This window comes from Odocoileus virginianus, chromosome 14 (genome assembly GCF_023699985.2).
Source record: "Odocoileus virginianus isolate 20LAN1187 ecotype Illinois chromosome 14, Ovbor_1.2, whole genome shotgun sequence".
In the NCBI taxonomy this organism is placed as follows: Eukaryota; Metazoa; Chordata; class Mammalia; order Artiodactyla; family Cervidae; genus Odocoileus; species Odocoileus virginianus.
In genome coordinates, this window is record NC_069687.1 from 44,195,908 (window position 1) to 44,216,335 (window position 20,428).

Here is a 20,428-nt window from a genome sequence, read left to right on the forward strand (position 1 = left end):
AAACTCTCACTCACGTGTTTTAGGAAGGGGACGGGACACAGGCAAAATGCAAGCTCTCTCAGCACATTTATTTTAGTGTAAACTCTCCAGTGCCTCCCTCCGCTACACAACCCTTGGCCTCTTACTTGGTGAAACGCAGCGCCTTTCTTACTTTGCTCTTGTCACTCTCCTCTCTTTTTTGACCAAAAGCCTCCAGTGGGTAGAAGATGTCAGGGAGCTTCTCCGTCAGTTTACAGCGCACCTCCCTGCATCCCGTCTTTCTTAGCGCAATAGCTAACATTCATTGAAAATCCTTCAACAGACGCGTGGGTTATGTCATTGACGAGTATTCACTGAGCGCTCAGAGTGGGAACGTTAATCAGCAATGAAAATATTAACTTACTTTCTAAGATACTTTTTTTTTAACTTAAAAGCCTAAAAAAGAAAGATGTCAGTTCACTTCTGAAGAGAAGCCTTCACCCTCAAGCTCTCACCCATGCGCCTCACTGAACGGCACTGGCCACAAGGGGGCAGTGGCGGCCACCGAGTCGAACCTGGGGGCGTGCGCGGCGGCTCGGCCATCGCTTGCTCTCGCCTAGCGCGCGGCTCTCGGCCGTGGATTAGCGCAGCTGGGGACGTGGGAGGCCGCGGGCCCCGCCCCCAATCGGCGGCGGCGGCGGCCCAGCGCGGCAGTCTGCGCTGCTAGCGGAGCGGCGCAGAGGGCGCGACCAGCGGGTGGGGGCACAGGAGTGTGTGCTGCCTTCGGAGCTCCTCTCAGCGCTCCAGGGCGCGGGCACGACCGCGGGCCCCTCGGGCGGGCGCCAGGCTCAGGGCGCCGGGAGTCGGGGGGCAGCCCGCCGGGGTGCCGGGACCATGGCGCTGCGCGCCCGGGCGCTCTACGACTTCAGGTCGGAGAACCCGGGCGAGATCTCGCTGCGGGAGCACGAGGTGCTGAGCCTGTGCAGCGAACAGGACATCGAGGGCTGGCTCGAGGGGATCAACAGCCGCGGAGACCGCGGCCTCTTCCCGGCCTCTTACGTGCAGGTGATCCGCGCCCCCGAGCCCGGCCCGGCGAGCGACGGCGGCCCGGGCGCCCCGAGCGCCCCGGCCCGCTATGCCAACGTGCCACCCGGCGGCTTCGAGCCCCTGCCCTCCGTGCCCCCCACCTCCTTCAAGCCGCCGCCCGACGCCTTCCAGCCGCTGCTGCAACCGCAGCAGGCGCCGCCGGTGAGCACCTTCCAGCCGCAGGGTTTCTCGTACGGCGGGAGCGCCCTGCAGCCGTCGCCGCAACAGCTCTACGGCGGCGGCGGCGGCTACCAGGCCAGCCAGGGCAGCGACGATGACTGGGACGATGAGTGGGACGACAGCTCCACCGTGGCTGACGAGCCGGGCGCACTGGGGAGCGGCGCTTACCCGGACCTCGACGGCTCGTCGTCTGGGGGCGTCGGCGCTGCTGGCCGCTACAGCTTGTCCACGCGCTCCGACTTGTCGCTGGGCTCCCGCGGCGGCTCTGCGCCCCCGCAGCACCACCCGTCGGGGGCCAAGAGCTCGGCCACCGTGAGCCGCAACCTCAACCGCTTCTCCACCTTCGTCAAGTCGGGCGGGGAGGCCTTCGTGCTGGGTGAGGCGTCGGGCTTCGTGAAGGATGGGGACAAGCTGTGCGTGGTGCTGGGACCCTATGGCCCCGAGTGGCAGGAGAACCCCTACCCCTTCCAGTGCACCATCGACGACCCCACCAAGCAGACCAAGTTCAAGGGCATGAAGAGCTACATCTCTTACAAGCTGGTGCCCACGCACACGCAGGTGCCGGTGCACCGGCGCTACAAACACTTCGACTGGCTGTACGCGCGCCTGGCCGAGAAGTTCCCGGTCATCTCGGTGCCCCACCTGCCCGAGAAGCAGGCCACCGGCCGCTTCGAGGAGGACTTCATCTCCAAGCGCAGAAAAGGCCTGATTTGGTGGATGAACCACATGGCCAGCCACCCGGTGCTGGCGCAGTGCGACGTCTTCCAGCACTTCCTGACCTGCCCCAGCAGCACCGACGAGAAGGCCTGGAAGCAGGGCAAGAGGAAGGCCGAGAAGGATGAGATGGTGGGTGCCAACTTCTTCCTGACCCTGAGCACGCCCCCCGCCGCCGCCCTCGACCTGCAGGAGGTGGAGAGCAAGATCGAAGGCTTCAAGTGCTTCACCAAGAAGATGGACGACAGCGCGCTGCAGCTCAACCACACAGCCAACGAGTTCGCGCGCAAGCAGGTGACCGGCTTCAAGAAGGAGTACCAGAGGGTGGGGCAGTCCTTCCGCGGCCTCAGCCAGGCCTTTGAGCTGGACCAGCAGGCCTTCTCGGCCGGCCTGAACCAGGCCATCGCCTTCACCGGAGATGCCTACGACGCCATCGGCGAGCTGTTTGCCGAGCAGCCCAGGCAAGACCTAGACCCGGTCATGGACCTGTTGGCGTTGTACCAGGGCCACCTGGCCAACTTCCCCGACATCATCCACGTCCAGAAAGGTAAAGCCTGGCCTTAAGAGCGGACGGTGTGGGATGTGTTGTTCAGGCTGAGAGGGTCACTTTGACAGAAGTCCCACTGTATGTTTCAGATTAATATCCCACAGGTCGGGGTCCCCGCAGGGATGTGGGCAGCCAGGCGGTGCCCCAAGGGTAGGGCGGATGGTGGGTTGGTAGCTTCCTCCTTAAAGTGTTTCCAGACAGGCTTTTCCAGACAGGCTGCGGGTACACTCTTCAGAGGAGGTTGGGAAAGCACATTTGACGACAGTGCTGTCATTTTAGAGTGTGAATAGTTGGGTAATGAGCTTCTGGGATTGGTCATCTTGTGTCTAGGGGAGAATCAGATGGGGACCCAAGCCATGTTAGGCATCCATTTGAACACTGGCAGTGTCATTTAGCCATGGGTTTCCGGAAGTGTGGAAATCAGGGGCAAGAGTGGATATCTGCAGATAAAGGTAAGTCCTGCTTTGCAGATTGTTTTCTTAGAAAATAAATTAGAGCAGTAAATCCTGCCTTACGGTTACTCGCTGGCTTGCATTCTGGTAGCATGCCTGGAGAGAGGGAGAATGGGAGGCAGCCTTGCTGAGCAGGTCTGCGGTTCGCTGTGGGGGAGGGGAAGAGGGCGTCACCTAACCACCTTCCTTGAGGGGGTGGGAACCTTGGGCCAATGCGTCTGGCCCTGGGTAATGAGTCGCTTGCTGCCCTTTGAGGTGGGACAGCCGGTTTACAAACAGCCCAGATCTTTAACCTGTTCTTCCTGGTGTTAAACTAAAGTTTGCCTCTCTTGATTGTCTTTCTGTTCCCTGGAAACACACAAAGTAAGTTTCTTCCTCGTCATATCAGCCCATCAGACCTTTTGGGACAGCAGCTTCCTTCCCCTCTGCTGCACTCCTGCCCTTCCGAGTAGGTGACAGGCTTCTAACTCCCCAGAGAGGGGTCCGGCAAATATGCTGATGCTGGGGTAGTCCCTGCTAAAATGCACTGCCCCAAACATCTGCAATACTAGTTTCAGTGGAGAACAGTAACTTTTTTGACAATTTACATCTTGTAAGTGAAATATAAGGTTAAATTAGCTGTTTGGGCAGCCATATCACTATTGACCTGCATTGAACCTACGTCTTTGTTCCCTGTGACCTCCCTTTTTTGCATAAATTGCTATGAATTCTTGATATTTTAGTCGGTGCTGGTGCAACTGACTCTTTGAGCCTTTAATGCAGGATCTGACATTTAAATTCCACTGTGTCACATCATTCTGGATCCAGCGCTGGGTGCCTTTTTAAATGTTTCTGTGAGTTTATGCATATTGTTGATAAACAGTTCAAGGAGTGGAGCCAGGTACAGACTCGTGCAGTCACACAGGTGGCTAGCTACTACAGGGCAGCGTCAGTTCATTCAGTGGTTTTACTGTCTTCAGACCACACACTCAGCCTTGTTGAGTGACTCTGCTGTCGAAGTGATTAGAAAATACTTGATGTTTGCTATAAAGTCTATTTTGAGTTTGTATGTAGTCTGTTAAGCCATATACATAGTTTATTATTTTTGTTTAACACTAGAACTAAAATTGTCTCCTGTTGGGATTTGAGAAACTTCCTTCATTAAAACCAGTACCATTTTTACCTTGTTTAAACAGTTCAAGGGCCCTAAACATAATCTTCAGGAACTTCAGAAGAACATCAGTTGATATTCAACATATCAACTTTTTGTTTGTTTCTGCTGTCGCCTTGGTGTGTGATGTACAGGGAGCCTGTGTCCCTGGAAACATATCTTTAGAATGTACTGCCATTTAAAGCTATAGTGTGCAGTGCATAAAGCTAAAAGCATTTGTTTATAGCCAGCATTTATCAGGGATGCTGGTGTTGGCCGTTTTAGGAATACAGATGAGCTTTAAGCCTGGCTGAAGCTTTTTGAACATGTTCTGGATGTTCACATGACTGTACAGAGCAGAAGAAACAACCCCCCTCCCGCCCCTACTCCACAGTTGCTGTTGGAATGAATCTTCATCTGAGCACTTGGGAATTTTGTTTACAAGTAGTTTTTTCCTTCAGGATCTCAAAACATAATCATATTGTAGGCCTTACTGTGACTTTGGAGAGGAGAGTAAAAAAAAAAAGTGAAAATCTTTAAGCAGTTTATGCGATCTTTTTGTTGTAAGTATTTGGTCCAAAGTTTACATTAAGTCTTTGTTGTTTTCAGTAAGAGAAAAGTGGTTTTATCTCTTTTACATTTTACATGTTCTAATCATATATTACCCAGGAGAAAATCATGGCAACCCACTCCAGTATTCCTGCCTGGAGAATCCCATGGACAGAGGAATCTGACAGGCTACAGTCCATAGGATTGCACAGTCGGACACGACTGAAGCGACTTAGCATGCAGGCCATCATATATTAGGAGACCCACCATTCAGTTGAGTCAGAAAATGATTAGAAAGTACTTTTTAATTACTAAAGCAGTTAAGAAGGGGAGTTAATTAGTTCTTTTTCTCCCTTAGTTCTTGGGGGAAAGGACGGGACTGTTAGGCTCCTGTGGAGCCTTTTTCTTATCCAGGAGACTGCTGCCATCAGCCAGCTTTCCCAAGAGTTTTGGACCTGAGTTCTTCCAGGCTGAGTCTGTAAGCCTCATGTAACTCTTCAAGTTAGTTACAGTTCAATAAAATTTAAAAAATTCAGTTCCTTAGTCATACTAGTTATACTTCAAGTGCTTTATAGCCAGCGGCTACCATACTGGACAACAGAGATGAGGCCTGTTTTCCATCCTTGCTCTAGGTTCTCATTGGACCGTATTGAACTGGACTGTTGGCCAGAGTTTAACTGTCAATCCTGTCATGGGTTTCTCTGGCAAATCGATGATCTCTTCACATACTTCCAGATAGTTTTCTTTTCTCTCGATCATCACCTGGCATTCCCTCTCTGTATGGACTTAAGGGATAAAAAGTAGGCAGGGAAACAGGTCCTGCTAGATCTTTCTCTACAGAACATCCTGGGCACCCAACCATCGAGTAATACTTGTGCAGCGGGAGGAAGTCCACCGGCTTTGCATCCTGCCTTCATGCCCCGTTCAGAAAACCCAACTGGGTTCCGGATGGACATTTGAGGCTCATAAGGAACTGTCTCCAGAAAGAGGGTGGAAAATGTAAATACCCTGCAGTATGGTCAGCTGGGGTTTACTGACCGTACTTAGTACTGAAACCACCACTTAAACTTAATAATGGTTTTAGTATAAGTGCTTTCTGCAGAAATGAAGAGAGCCTTGTGTTTTCTTCAGCAAAAAGGGAATGTTAGAATTCTGATTTTTTTTTTTTAATCTACTGATGAAGTCTTAGCTAAACAGACCTATTTTGGTTCACGGAGTTCAGTGTAGGAAGAAGGCAGTTTTCTGTAGTCTGAGGGACAGAAGATGGAATTCAGAACCTGTTTGAATTTAATTCATATTTTGCTTTGCTGTCACAGGAGCCCCTTAAATTCTTTGTTCATGGATGGTTCATTGATTGCTGACTAACCAGCCTACACAGGTCTATCAGTGAGCTTTGTAACCCCGTGGTCTTGATTTTCTTTTCTTGAAATGGCAGCCTCTTATCCCCTTCCTCTTCATCGTCCCTGCCTGCTGTATGCTTTTATAATGCCAGTGTTAGTGAGTTTGGTGTGGTGTGTAGAATGTATTTCACTATCAGTTTCTTAGCGTATTCAATTCTGTTTCCAAAGATACGATTAATCTCTGGTATTTAATGAAGCTTAATCTGGAAGGCAGCGAGTGATGGTGGTTTAAAAGCTTTGGGCTTATCTCTTGCGGAATACTGTGAAAGGGAAAGACTGTAATGTTAGATGATGAGAAATGTTGGTTTCATCTTTGTTGATGAATCGGACTAGATAGCCAGAGGCAGTGACTTAAAGGGAAATTGTATTCCAGAGAAAAGGTATAAAATCATGTAAAAGTGATTGGTTGGTAAAGTATAGTCTGAGTGTGTGAAGCGGGGATGCAGAAGCAGACAAACAGGCAGTCCTGTTTTCTGTGCTCGTAAATTAAACACGCAGGGTCTACTTCACTGCCCTCTGTAAACGTTCCAGACGGAGCTTTCTTTTGAACAGAAGGCAACCCCAGGACCTCAGGAATGGTACACCAGTAGTGAGCCTGGCAGTCTTGTGGGTAGAATTTCACCATTGTGCTTCCTGTCAGCACAGGGAGGGTTGGTCTTCTGTCCCTCAGACATTAATTAAAGATAGCCAGAGTCCCGACAGGGCACTCGAGGTGAGGCTGGACCACTGTGAGCCCTTCCCTCTCTGCTCCCCATTCTCCTGTGTCTAAACATTGCCCTGAGAAGGTGGTGCCAGAATACAGAGGAGAGGTCTATTAAGCGGGCTGTTTACAAGATCATCCTTACTTTGAAACCTTTGGACTAGCAACCGAGGTCATTCACCTTTTTTGCTTTAGTCTCATCTTTAACTGTACCATTCTCCTCTCCTATTCACTCCCAGCTATTTTTTAAGGAGACTTCAGTTCCAGCCTTGAGATTTGGCCCAATCTGTATTTTCTTAGTGGAGACAAGGTTGCCTTTGGGGTTTTTGTTCAGTTCAGTTCAGTCGCTCAGTCGTGTCCGACTCTTTGCGACCCCATGAATCGCAGCATGCCAGGCCTCCCTGTCCATCACCAACTCCTGGAGTTTACTCAAATTCATGCCCATCAAGTCGGTGATGCCATCCAGCCTCTGTCGTCCCCTTCTCCTCCTGCCTTCAATCTTTCCCAGCATCAGAGTCTTTTCCAATGAGTCAACTCTTTGCATGAGATGGCCAAAGTACTGGAGTTTCAGCCTCAGCATCAGTCCTTCCAATGAACACCCAGGACTGATCTCCTTTAGGATGGACTGGTTGGATCTCCTTGCAGTCCAAGGGACTCTCAAGAGTCTTCTCCAATACCACAGTTCAAAATCATCAATTCTTTGGTGCTCAGCTTTCCTCACAGTCCAACTCTCACATCCATACATGACCACTGGAAAAACCATAGCCTTGACCAGATGGACCTTTGTTGGCAAAGTAATGTCTCTGCTTTTTAATATGCTTTCTAGGTTGGTTATAACTTTTCTTCCAAGGAGCGAGCGTCTTTTAATTTCATGGCTGCAATCACCATCTGCAGTGATTTTGGAGCCCCAAAAAATAAAGTCTGAAATTTCTTCCACTGCCTTGTTATAGATGACTGAATCCCTGGGTTAAAGCATCAGTGTGACTGGCCACCGAATGTCTTGGTCACAATCTAGGTGGGGACACTGCTCACATCACCTTGTCATTGGTCTTTTCCGACTTCATTTTTGAGTCGTGAAGCCCTCCGCAGAATTGTATCAGGAAGTCTGGTCTGTTAGGTTGGTCACTGTAGAGCCCAGAGGTGGCAGGGACCTGAATTGCCACTCACGGTCTTCTAAGGAATCTTGGACTCAGCTGGACTGTCCTCTTGAAGTGTCATATGCACAGGCTCCTATCTGGTCATCTTTGAATTTTCAAAGACCGTGTAGAACCCAAACAACCCTTACCAACATGACACTTTTTTTTTTTTTTTTTTGACACTTTTCTTAAACAGATTCCTTCTTTTCAGGCTAACTAAAAATCTGCTGTCTTCTCAAAGTGTTTTTCAAATTAGATTTAATTTGCTATCTACTTATGATGAACACACACACACACACACACGCCACAGAAATGCTTTCTGTTTAGAGAGACTGTGCCCAGAAGACCTGAACTGTTTTTCGTCCCATGTTTACAGAGCACAGACTTGATTTGTGTCTGCAGGAGGAATGGACAGGACTTTGATCCTCATGGAGGTTTTTGTTGTTGTTATTTTGTTTCTTGGCTGTGCCGGGCAGCAGGCAGGAGCTTAGTTCTCTGACCAGAGATCAAACCTGTACCCCCTGCAGTGGAGGTGCAGAGGAAGTCCCATCATGGAGTTTTTTGACTGGTGGCAGGGAAGCTGTGTGCCAGGGTGCTGAGAGTCCCCGGGGCTTCACAGAGCAGGTGGGGCTGGTCTGGGTCTGATGGGGGGCTGAATCGGCTCTGGGGCCCCACAGCAGAGTCTGGTCACCGTGGGCCAGCCTGACATCTGGGTGACCAGATGTGAGGGGATCCTTGGGCAGCTGTTTTAACCTCTGTGAGCCCCATTTTCTCACTGACAGGAGAGGGAACACTTCCTCATAAGGTCATCATGAGGACCAAATGTTACGATTCTTAGTAATTGCTCACTAAGCAATTGATTTTGCAAAGTATAAAGGTACTTTTAAGATGGGAGATACTCTCCCTTAAAAGACAGTTCCAGCGATCTTATCATCCCTTCAGGCGGCCTTTTACCACCAGAATTGCAGACAAAGTATAAAACCCGGTGGAATCATCAGTACAGTAGTTGAGTGCTGTATTTTAATGCAGCTGTTGTTTTGCACACCAGGAAAAATGGTGATAGGAATAATCATCAGTGTTATTGGAGTCAGCAGTTTGCTGTTGTTCACACTAAGGAGTTTATGTAAATTGTCTCTTGTCAGCCTCTCTCTTCCTCCAAATTACTTGTGTCCTTTACACACAAGTGTTGGCATTTCTGAGCTTCAGTTCCATCACCTGAAACTATGTGGTTCATGGTTTCCTAGATATCGTTTTGTTGGTTAACTCTTTTAATAGCATCGTTCCTGCATTGAGAATAAAATATCCCCCCCCAAAAAAAAACCATGAAAATAAAATATTCCAAAGTATATAATGAACACTTTGACCTTGTTTCAGGCTAGTTTCAAGAGCATTCTTTGTTTATGTGACTCTGTAATCTAGGAGCATGAAAATCCTTTATCGGTTGGCATGAAAGAAGAGTCACGCACATTTAATTCAGATCAGCAAACATGCATCCAGGGCTTCTCCCTGCCAGGTGCTGCAAATGTGAAAGTGATGACTCCCTGGCTTCCTGCCTGTGATGAGAGCTCCCAGGTGTTCCGACGCGAAGGCTTGCTGGGCCGCTGGAGCAGCTTCCCTCTGACCCAGATGAAGGTGTAATTAATAGGGCCACCAAAGACAGAAGGTGTGATCGGCTGTTTTCCCTCCTACAAGCTGTAGTTCACCTTGAGATCTAAATACTGTCTTCTCTTCAGACATAGAGCCAGTCTTGTATTGTTGATCTTGTATTTTTAGCTCGGTTAAACTTCAATGTGGACGAATTTTAGTCCACATGTCATTTCTTCTCCCTTTCCTTGGAACTTTGTGTCTGTCACTGTGATGTGACTTTTTTCTTCAGATAAAGAAGTTTTATGTGTTATTTAGCAGGTAGGGAGACAGTGGTTAGGGAGGGGAGCTTAACATCATTCAGTTTATTCATGGGATCCTCTGAAAGGTAAACCTGATTTTATTCAACAAATATTTCAGTGCCCATCATAGATCAGTCACTAGTAAAGATGCTACGCTTGCACCAGGAGTCAAAACAAAAGGTCACCACCCTTGTAGAGTTTACATTCTAGCAGGGTGGAGACACAGGGAAAAACACACACTGAGTAATTATAATGTGTGTCCAAGTATGGTATGTGTTCAGTTCAGTCACTCAGTCGTGTCTGACTCTTTGCGACCCCATGGACTGCAGCATACCAGGCTTCTCTCTCCTTCACCATCACCCAAAGCTTGCTCAAACTCATGTCTGTTGAGTCAGTGATGCCATCCAACCATCTTGTCCTCTGTCATCCCCTTTTCCTCCTGCCTTCAGTCTTTCTCAGCATCAAGGTCTTTTCCAGTGAGTCCCTCTTTGCATCAGGTGGCCAAAGTACTAGAGCTTCAGCTTCCGCATCAGTCCTGCCAGTGAATATTCACGGTTGATTTCTTTTAGGATTCACTGGTTTGATCTCCTTGCAGTCCAAGGGACTCTTGGGGAACCTCACCGGCACCCATACCAGCCTCTCTGGGTCACCCCTCATGACCCAGGCTGGTCCCCACCTCCAGAGTGCAGTGTGAAAAACACCTTGGTCAGAAAGAATCTGACAACCGGGGCCCAAGTGTGCCCACCACCCGCCCCAACGCCACAGTCTGGGCCTGCCCCCACCTCCAGGGCAGGTCACTGGGGGACCTTGGGGCCGAGGGGAAGTGAATGCTCCTAAGGGCCAGACCTCCAAGCCACAGGCGCTCTGGGCACAGAAGGCCTTCTCCCTGCCCACTGGGTGGCCCGGCGCAGGTAAGGCTGGCTCAGTTGGTCTCTGCGGCCGGAGGGGCACAGGGAGATGCTGGTCGACGCGATCAGGCGACCCCAGAGCGTGGATCTGGAGCGCAGTGACAGTCACCCGCCTCATGATATGTGTTGGGGGAAAATAAAAGTGGAGCAGAACAAGTGGACTTGGGGAGGCCAGAGGCGGAATGAGGTGCATATTGAAAAGCATGATGATCAAGGCCTCATCGAGAAGATGAGATTTAAGGAGGTGAGGGGGTTAACCAAACAGGTATGGGGGAAGAGCTCTTCAGGCAGGAGATCCAGCCGGAGTAAAGGTGCTAGTGTGGGTGTGTGTTGGGCCTGCTGAGGAACAGTAGGGAGACCAGGTGATGGGTGCTAAGAAGGTCTGAGTAGGAGGTGAGGTCCCAGAAGGTTCCACTTCCGGGGCTTCATAGGTCATTGTCAGGATTTGGAGTGAAAGCCCGGGTTTGACGGGAGCTATTACAGGTTTTGAGGGAAGGAGCGATGTACCAGTAGGCCTTTTAACAGACTGACTCCAGTTGCTCTGTTGAGAAGAGAATGGGCAGGGATGAGGCAGGGTGGAGGCCGAAGGTAGGAGCTGCTGCTGCTGCTAAGTCGCTTCAGTGGTAGGAGCTAGGAGCCAGTAAATCTGATAATGTGGCTGAGAGATGATGAGACAGTGAGGTCCCACTCTAGATTTATTTTTAAGATAGAATCAGCAGGTTTTCCTAAAGGATCAGATGTGGCACCTGAGAGGAAGAGGAGACATCAGAGTGACTCTGGTTTGGGCTTCACCAGCGCTAAGAATGGAGTCTCCGTCAGCTGAGATGAGGAAGGCTCTGAGTGACACAGAGGTGGGGATGGGCTATTAGGACTTCAGAGTAATCCTTGATGGTGTTCAGGCTCCTGCGTTCCGCTCCACATCTCCCCCACCCAGCGCGCTCACAGTCAAGCCCCAGGTCAAGTTCCTGTCCTTGGAGTATCCCAGCCCGTTTCTAAGTTGTCTTTGCCGATAAAATGCTGACTGGTGTGCCAGAGACTGTATGTTGCTTGATTAGTGTGCAGGGATCGTCTTTATGTTCCTCAAGTGCAAAGTTCCACTGTTTCACACATGCATAGTAAGTACTTAATGAATGCTTGTGAGGTTAATGAAGTAGGCACTCCAAAGTACTTCTTGGTTAATTTTGAAATAGATTTCTTCTGTGATTTATAGAATTTTTTTTTTGTTTTTCTATTTATATGATGATGGATAACAGGATTTAAAAGCGTACAGGAAATAAAGATAGGATCTGGATGTGTTTTATGGGTGAAGTCATGAACATGTGAGCAGTTTAAGTCTTAAGTATCTACGAAATGACTTTCCAAAATTCACTGGAGTGGGGAGGAGGAGAGGAAGTTTGAAAATGCTTCATTTTATGTGCCAGAAAAATTATGTACCTCATGATTAAACTTTATATTGATTTTTGGTGTTTAAACTCGTATGTTTCTCTCCTCTTTGGTAAGCTTTCATGAGACTACTCTTTCCCTGGGGTCCCTTTTGCTTAATTCAAAACATGTGAATTAGAGCGTGTGTGTTTACAGTGTTGAGTGACTTGGATACACAAAGCGCTGGGTGTGGGTGTTGAGCAGGAGGTGCCTGCCCTCAGGGAAGATGCAGTTCCATGACGGAGGGAGGATGTGTGTGTGCAGAAAACTGAAATCAGAGGTGGGTCTAACTTAGTGCCTGTATAATAATAATGCATGAGAGTCCAGGGTTGTGTTAGAGTTTTGGGTGGTAGCATTGGTTTTCCCTTTGAAAGATAGTTGTATTTTGCCTTTTGGAGGAACATCCATGGACAGTGCGTGGTTGATCCTGGGAATGCTTTAGGATAGGTTTGATAAGCATATAAGCGCTGATACACTCCATGCCCAGAGCTTAGGTCACTGAGGGAGGCTGACAGGTGAGTTAGCTGTCACTGTACAGTGTGACCCATACAGTCATGGTAGCATGTGCCATAGTGTGAAGTAGGACAGAGGAGGCGTGGTTAACTATGCAGAGTTCAAGACTGGCTTCTCCCTGTCTCAGTGGAAGAAGAGTTTTGAAAAGCAGTTGGGGGTTTGCCTGGTGGACAGCACAGGGAAGGACATTCTGGGCAGAGGGAACCATAAGTACAAAAATCAGGGACTAAACCCCGGCCGCCTCTCACATCAGCCTTGGCGTGGTTGCAGCTGTACAGAGGGCCCGTTCTGGATGCACTGAATCTGAAAGGTGGGAACATGTAACCTAAACACTGGTGTTCTTAAGAAAGGTCCTCATGAGATTTTGATGCTGGAGGTGATGGAGGGAGCCTCATAGAAGATCAACAGGGGTATTGATGTGCTCGGGCCTGCAGGCCTGGTGACAGGTGTGAAGGGTGGCTCGGGGTGGGGCAAGATGGGAAGTTCTTGGAATAATTCAGGCAAGACATGGTGAAATCCTAAACTGAGAAAATGTCTGTGGGGGTGGGGAAGAGGAGACAGAAGGAGGTGTTGGCCAACAGGAGTGGGGCAAGGGACAGGGAGGAGAATAAAAATGCCCTGCACGCTGAGCCTATGGAGCTGCCAGCAAAGATGCTGGAAGATGCAGTGGGGTCTGCAGCTGACTGGCAAACCCACCCAGGTGCCTGTTCATTTATAGCACTTGAGCTTAAGGATGCTTTTTATATTTATTTTTTAATAGTTAGATAAGGCTCAATTTTGCCTCAACTTGCAAAGCATCAAATATTTACTGTCTGACCCTTAAAGAAGATGTTTGCTGACCCTTGACTTGGAGGTCAAGCAGGTTAGGGAATTGGTGTATGTGTGGCTGTTGCTACCATTTTTGAGTGCTTACTGTGTGAGCAGCAGTATTCCGGGCAGTCACATCCATTGCATCTGACTCTGTACAGGGGTGGGTGTGACAGCAGAGAGGTTGTGAGCCTGGACCTCAACCATCTGGGGCTGAGTTCCCACCAGCAGCTTCACTCAGCCTCGGTTTCTTTGTGTGACACCTGGAATAACCATTTTCTACGGCAAATATGTCTCTAAGCGTTAATGATTAGCTGTTGTACTAGTTTGCCAGGACTGCCGTAAGAGATTACCACCAACGAGGTGGCTTAAGAAAAATACAAGTTTACTCTCTCCCAGTTCCGGAGTCTAGAAATCTGACATGAAGACATCGGCAGCGCCACTCTCCAAAAGCTGGACGGGAGGATCCTTCCAGCTTCTGGTGGTTGCCAGCAACCCTTGCTGTTCTTGGCATGTAGACTCATGGCTCCAGTCTCTGCCTCCATCTTTACCCTGCCTTCTCCCTCTGTGCTCATCTCCTCTTCTTTTAAGGCTATTGCCACATTGGATTGAGGGCCCGTTCTTCCAGTACGACCTTGGGCTTGCATGCTCACTGAGTCATGTCCGACTTTTTGCAAGCCCATGGACTGTAGCCCACCAAACTCCTCTATCCATGGGATTTCCCAGGCAAGATCACTGGGGTGGGTTGCCATTTCTTCCCCCAGGGATCTTTGATCAAACCTGCATTTCTTGCATTGGCAGGCGGATTCTTTACCACTGAGCCACCTGGGAAGCCCAATCCAGTATGACCTCACCCAAACTAATTATGTGGGCAAAGACCCTGTTTCCAAATAAGGTCACAGTTACAGTTTCCAGGTGGATGTGAATTTTTGTAAGGAGATACTGTTCAACTCAGGATAGCTGTTTAACTCCCCAGCTGGGTGCCAGGTGAGGCTCAAGGAAGTTGAGTGATTTCCAGAATCACACAGCTAATAAGCTTTGACCTGAGATCAGTACTCTTTATGCTACAATAGGTAGGATGCCTGCTAGAAAATGGTTTTATCCTATAGGCAGTCAGCAGCCACTAACGGTTTGAAACTGAAGAGTGACTTCTGAATTGAGATAAAAGTAGCAAATATAAATTGAGGGTTTTTGTGTGCCAGGCATGGTGCTTTACACTGTATTATATCTATTTAAACCTCATGGAAGATTTTGAGGTAAATTCTCTCATTATCCCCACTTTGCAGGCAGGAAGGTGGTGAGCCACAGAACCTAACTGTGAGCTCTTGGCGTGCGTCCCCCGAGTGCAACTTGTTTCCCAGGAAGCTGCTCCTGTTGGCTGAGTACAGACCTGCAGAGGCTTGTTAGTAGACCAGGCTCGAGGCGGGCTTTGAAAGAGCAGGTGACCTGAAGACACCTGTCAGGGAGAGTGGAAGGACTGGTGAGGAGGGGCTCTCTTAAGTCTAGAGTTACTGTTTAGTTGCTAAGTCATGTCCAACTCTTTTATGACCTCGTGGACTCCAGCCTGCCAGGCTCCCCTATCCAGGGATTTCCCAGGCAAGAATACTGGAGTGGGTTGCCGTTTCCTCCTCCAGGGGATCTTTCTGACCCAGTGATCCAACCCACATCTCTTGCGTCTCCTGCATTGCAGACAGATGCTTTACCACTGAGCTACCAGGGAAGCTTGAGTCTAGAGTTACCTTTGAAGTTTTAAAGTTGAGTGACAGGAAGTAGTGATGCCAAGAATAGAAACAGGTAGGTTTAACAAAAGAAGGATTAGAGGGAAAGAGAAGGAATGGGGCTGAAGGGATCCTTAGAAAATCCCATTTTCTGGACTTTTTATTATATTTCATTATATTGACATTTGTGATTTTCACAAAAGCCCACCTATTGCCTGCAGTGAGAAATCTTTATACATGCTAGTAAATGTCAGCATGGGTAATCTATAAGTTTTCATGTTTTTTGAGTTATATTTTATGTCTGTTTTAAAATACTGTATTTCTAGATTGTTTTGACTTCAGTTGTTTATTTATGATTGGTTCAGGAAGTCTAGATGTGGCCAGAGTAAAGACTCATAGCCAGTGGAAACCTGGTCCTCGCCATTGGCAGAAAGCAGGGATACCCCAGGGCCAATAGTGTTCTTAAGTTTAAAACTGTTGGCTTAGGAATCATCCCCAAAGTGTAGTGATTGTAAAGTGATGTGAAGTGCCGGTCATAATGGCCACAGCGAACAGCACTGAGGGAAGCCATTAATGCTGGGCTGCTCACCACTTAGTACCCACCGTAGCTTAAGAAGCAGCTGGTAACACTGGGGTTTACAATTACATTTCTAAAGTTAAAAACCAGATATTATTTGGGAAGAATATGTGAAAGAAAGAAAAAGGTCCTTTGAAAATGTTGTTCTAACTGTAGTAGTAACTGCAGCCCTCTCAGAAGCAGTCCTGGGAATCACGGATCTGGCTTTGGATGTGTACCTCGTGTGTCTGTTTCTTTTCTAAAGGGCCAGTGCCAGCTCGCTGTATTCCTGCCCCACAGAGAGGGGCCTGTCTGCTTAGCAGCTTCTATTAAATTTATGTTACTCTGTGTGCGTGTGTGCTCGGTCGTGTCTGACTCTTTTGTGACTCCATGGACTATAGCCCACCAGGCTTCTCTGTCCATGGGATTCTCCAGGCAAGAATACTGGAGTGGGTTGTCATTTCCTTCTCCAAGGATCTTCCCAATCCAGGGATTGCACCTGCATCTCCTGCATTGGCAGGCAAATTCTTTGCTACTGCACCACCTCTTAGCTTGGGCCTCCCTTTATCTTCCTAGAAAAAAAGAAACTAAGGTTTTACCTTTGGTTAAAGGTAGTTTACAAAGTCCATTTTAGTCTTAGGTGTAGGTATGTTTTGTTGTATGTCAAAGGTCATTTAAATCCGAAGTGCTGGCAGCTTGCAAATATCCCTAATGTCGCTTTATTTGTACAGACTGATATCCATGCATATATATCAGGAAACAAAAGGACTAGGAATTAGGAATTATCCACTGTGCACCTCAGGCATCAAGCGTATTCTCTGAATTTTAGCCACACTATGAATTCTGTTTTACAACATCAGTTGTTTTATTTGAGTTTTATTGTATGTTCATAATTATCAAGAATATTCCTTCTACCTTATTTTATTATGGTTCTGTGAGTAGAAAACCTTTAAGAAAGAAAATGATACATGTTTTTCTTATCCTCAAATTTTGGTCTTTGTCTCTGTTTGCCTGGCCATAGGCACATCAACATTTTCACCATTATATCCAGAATCTTCTGAAATAAAAACGCTATTTTTACAGTATTCTCTTGAATCTATCATCCTAGTATCTTTATCATGTATTTACTACTCAATATAAGCTGAAACACAAGAACCTTTATTATCTATCACATTTCCTAGCTGTGAACAGAACAACCTATGCTACCAAATTAGCCACAAGAGATATAATCGGTGATTTCCATCTTCATTTCTGGAGCAAGGTGAGCTGTATGGATCTATGTACATAGTGAGTAGAAGTAATCAAATGTTTTAAGATGTGGTGCACTCCAGTGAATGTTTTCATTCATACTAAATGTCATTCTGCTGGTGCACTTCTGGTGATTGCTGAATGGAGCTAAAAGGTCTGCTTAATTAGGAAATAATAAGACGTTTACCAGAACAAACAGCTTTTTATTGTACCTTCAGGACCAAAACTTAGAGGCCCGAGTTCTTTAAGTGATTTTTTTATCATCAAGCAATCAAGTCTTTGTTGTTGTTATTTTATTTATTTATTTTTTTGTTATTTATTATCCTGGTCCTGACCCTCTCTTTCTTACTTTTTAAATGACTCAAAAGTTCTCTTTGTGAATTGACAGTGAATTTTAAATTACTTGTATCTTTGAATTTTTGCTCTCACTGACTTGAGTTCAGTGGTACTATTTGCACCCTCTCCGATTTATTTATGTGGTCCAAATCTGGAGCCCACTCAGTCAGACTTGCTGCAGGAATAAGTGGAGTGGTGAGGGCCTGGAGGTGGTTCGTGCGTGCCAGCTCGGTCACTCGGTCGTGTCCCACTCTTTGCGGCCCCATGGACTGTGGCCCTCCAGGCTCCTCTGTCGATGGGATGGGATTTCCTAGGCAAGAATACTGGAGTGGGTTGCCATTTCCTTCTCCATGGAGGTGGATCATGGGTTGCTTAGCCCTCCATGAGGTTTCTGGAGGGCTTGGTGTGGTGTGGTGCCCCGTGTTCTGGGCCTGCTCCGTGGGGCCTTGAGATCTCAGGCAGGAGGCAGCCCCAGTTGGGCAGGTACAGGAGGTGGTGTGGGTTGGGAAGCAGACCCAGACACACATGTAGCTGACACCTTGTAAAGTTATTTCCCTTGCCTCAGCCTCTTGTCCACCTCTGAAAACAAGAGTCATCCTTGCTTTTCTTTCCAGGTTAAAGATTAAAAAAAAAACTAGACTTGCGGGGTACAGACCACAGCTTTGCATAGAGCAGGTGCTCACTTGGGACCTGGATGGATGGTCATCCTATCCTGCCCCTTTTATGTGGATGTCAGCCTTTGTTTCTGGAGCTATTTTACTAATTAAAAAAAAATTTGAAAAGTAAACATTGGAGCAGAGAGAGGGGAAGGAGGAATCAACGAGTGGGTGGATGGAAACCAAAAGGAGGGAGGAAAGTAGAAGGGGAAAGAGTTAATGGGGAGTTAGCAGGAACCCATGGGGGTGGGTACCAGTGATTGGGGGATAAGGGCAAAATAGGCCACGTTGGCCAAATTAGCATTTTCTTTCAACATTTTACAAGTACCAGGGAATGAAGAAAAACAGGTCTAGTTCACCCAGCTTCTGTACAGCTGTCTCTGTGCCCTTCAGTCGGTCTCCTGTTCTGTCCCTCATTGCCTGGGTTTTCTGGGGCAGGGCCCCAGGAAGACAAAATCTAGTTAATGTTTTTGGCACATTCATGATTTCAAAATTAAATGAAGTGCTTACTTTTTTCTTCTAATTCTTTTTTTTTCAAAGGAAGAAAATGTAGCCTTTGGATCCCCTGTTGCTTAGTGACTGAACCTTTTGTATAATTGGTCGGAGAGAGAATAAGAGATTTGGTTAAGGAAAGGAAGGCAAAGTTCAGGTGCAGAAACTAGTGGGTTAGGAACTTTTGGAGCAGCCAGGGAGCCTGGGGGGTAGGGAAGGGCCTGAGAAGGTGAAGGTGGAGGAGAGGGCCTCAACTGAAGGGAAGCCAGATAACTTCAATCGAGTTTAGAGCCTCCCTGGTGAAAATGTCTGAGGCACTGCACAATGTGAGTGGGTGGGTTTTTGTTTTTTTTTGTTTTTTTCTTTTTGCCCCCTTTCTGGTTTTGCTGGGTCAGACTTTGCCAGGGCAGTGCTTTCTTTCTGCAAATCAGAAGGAAATGATACAGCAGAGTTTAGTGTAGTGTAACTGTATTTGCTAATGTGCTTTATAGTTCAGCTCACAGAACTGATCAAAACTGATCAAATGTATCTCCACACTGTTTTCCATAGTGGCTGTACTAATTTGCATTCCCACCAACAGTGTAAGAGGGTTCCCTTTTCTCCACACCCTCTCCAGCATTTATTGCTTGTAGACTTTTGGATAGCAGCCATCCTGACTGGCGTGTAATGGTACCTCATTGTGGTTTTGATTTGCATTTCTCTGATAATGAGTGATGTTGAGCATCTTTTCATGTGTTTGTTAGCCATCTGTATGTCTTCCTTGGAGAAATGTCTGTTGAGTTCTTTGGCCCATTTTTTGATTGGGTCATTTATTTTTCTGGAGTTGAGCTGGAGGAGTTGCTTGTATATTTTTGAGATTAATCCTTTGTCTGTTGCTTCATTTGCTATTATTTTCTCCCAATCTGAGGGCTGTCTTTTCACCTTGCTTATAGTTTCCTTTGTTGTGCAAAAGCTTTTAAGTTTCATTAGGTCCCATTTGTTTATTTTTGCTTTTATTTCTGAAATTCTGGGATGTGGGTCATAGAGGATCCTGCTGTGATTTATGTCGGAGAGTGTTTTGCCTATGTTCTCCTCTAGGAGTCTTATAGTTTCTGGTCTTACATTTAGATCTTTAATCCATTTTGAGTTTATTTTTGTGTATGGTGTTAGAAAGTGTTCTAGTTTCATTCTTTTACAGGTGGTTGACCAGTTTTCCCAGCACCACTTGTTAAAGAGGTTATCTTTTTTCCATTGTATATCCTTGCCTCCTTTGTCGAAGATAAGGTGACCATAGGTTCGTGGACTTATCTCTGGGCTTTCTATTCTGTTCCATTGATCTATATTTCTGTCTTTGTGCCAGTACCATACTGTCTTGATGACTGTGGCTTTGTAGTAGAGTCTGAAGTCAGGCAGATTGATTCCTCCAGTTCCATTCTTAAAAAGCTGGAAATAGAACTGCCACATGACCCAGCAATCCCACTTCTGGGCATACACACCAAGGAAACCAGATCTGAAAGAGACACGTGCACCCCAATGTTCATCGCAGCACTGTTTATAATAGCCAGGACATGGAAGCAACCCAGATGCCCATCAGCAGACGAATGGATGAGGAAGCTGTGGTACATATACACCATGGAATACTACTCAGCCATTAAAAAGAATTCATTTGAATCAGTTCTAATGAGATGGATGAAACTGGAGCCCATTATACAGAGCGAAGTAAGCCAGAAAGATAAAGACCATTACAATATACTAACACATATATATGGACTTTAGAAAGATGGTAACGATAACCCTATATGCAAAACAGAAAAAGAGACTCAGATGTATGGAACAGACTTGTGGACTCTGGGAGAAAGCGAGGGTGGGATGTTTCAGGAGAACAGCATTGAAACATGTATATTATCTAGGGTGAAACGGATAACCAGCTCAGGTTGGGTACATGAGACAAGTGCTCGGGCCTGGTGCACTGGGAAGACCCAGAGGGATCGGGTGGAGAGGGAGGTGGGAGGGGGGACTGGGATGGGGAATACATGTAAATCCAGGGCTAATTCAT

General features: G+C 47.3%; 1 protein-coding gene across 2 annotated transcripts in view; it reads left to right on the plus strand.

The window, feature by feature from the left end:
* Nucleotides 1-633: 633 nt before the first annotated feature.
* SNX18 (sorting nexin 18) overlaps nucleotides 634-20,428 on the plus strand; it is a 198,696-nt gene continuing 178,901 nt past the window's right edge. For both annotated transcript variants that reach the window (XM_070476672.1, XM_020904384.2), the window contains exon 1: nucleotides 634-2,485. In XM_070476672.1, coding sequence (XP_070332773.1) covers nucleotides 853-2,485 — 1,633 coding nt within the window. In that variant the 5' untranslated portion in view covers nucleotides 634-852. The remainder of the gene's footprint in view (nucleotides 2,486-20,428) is intronic.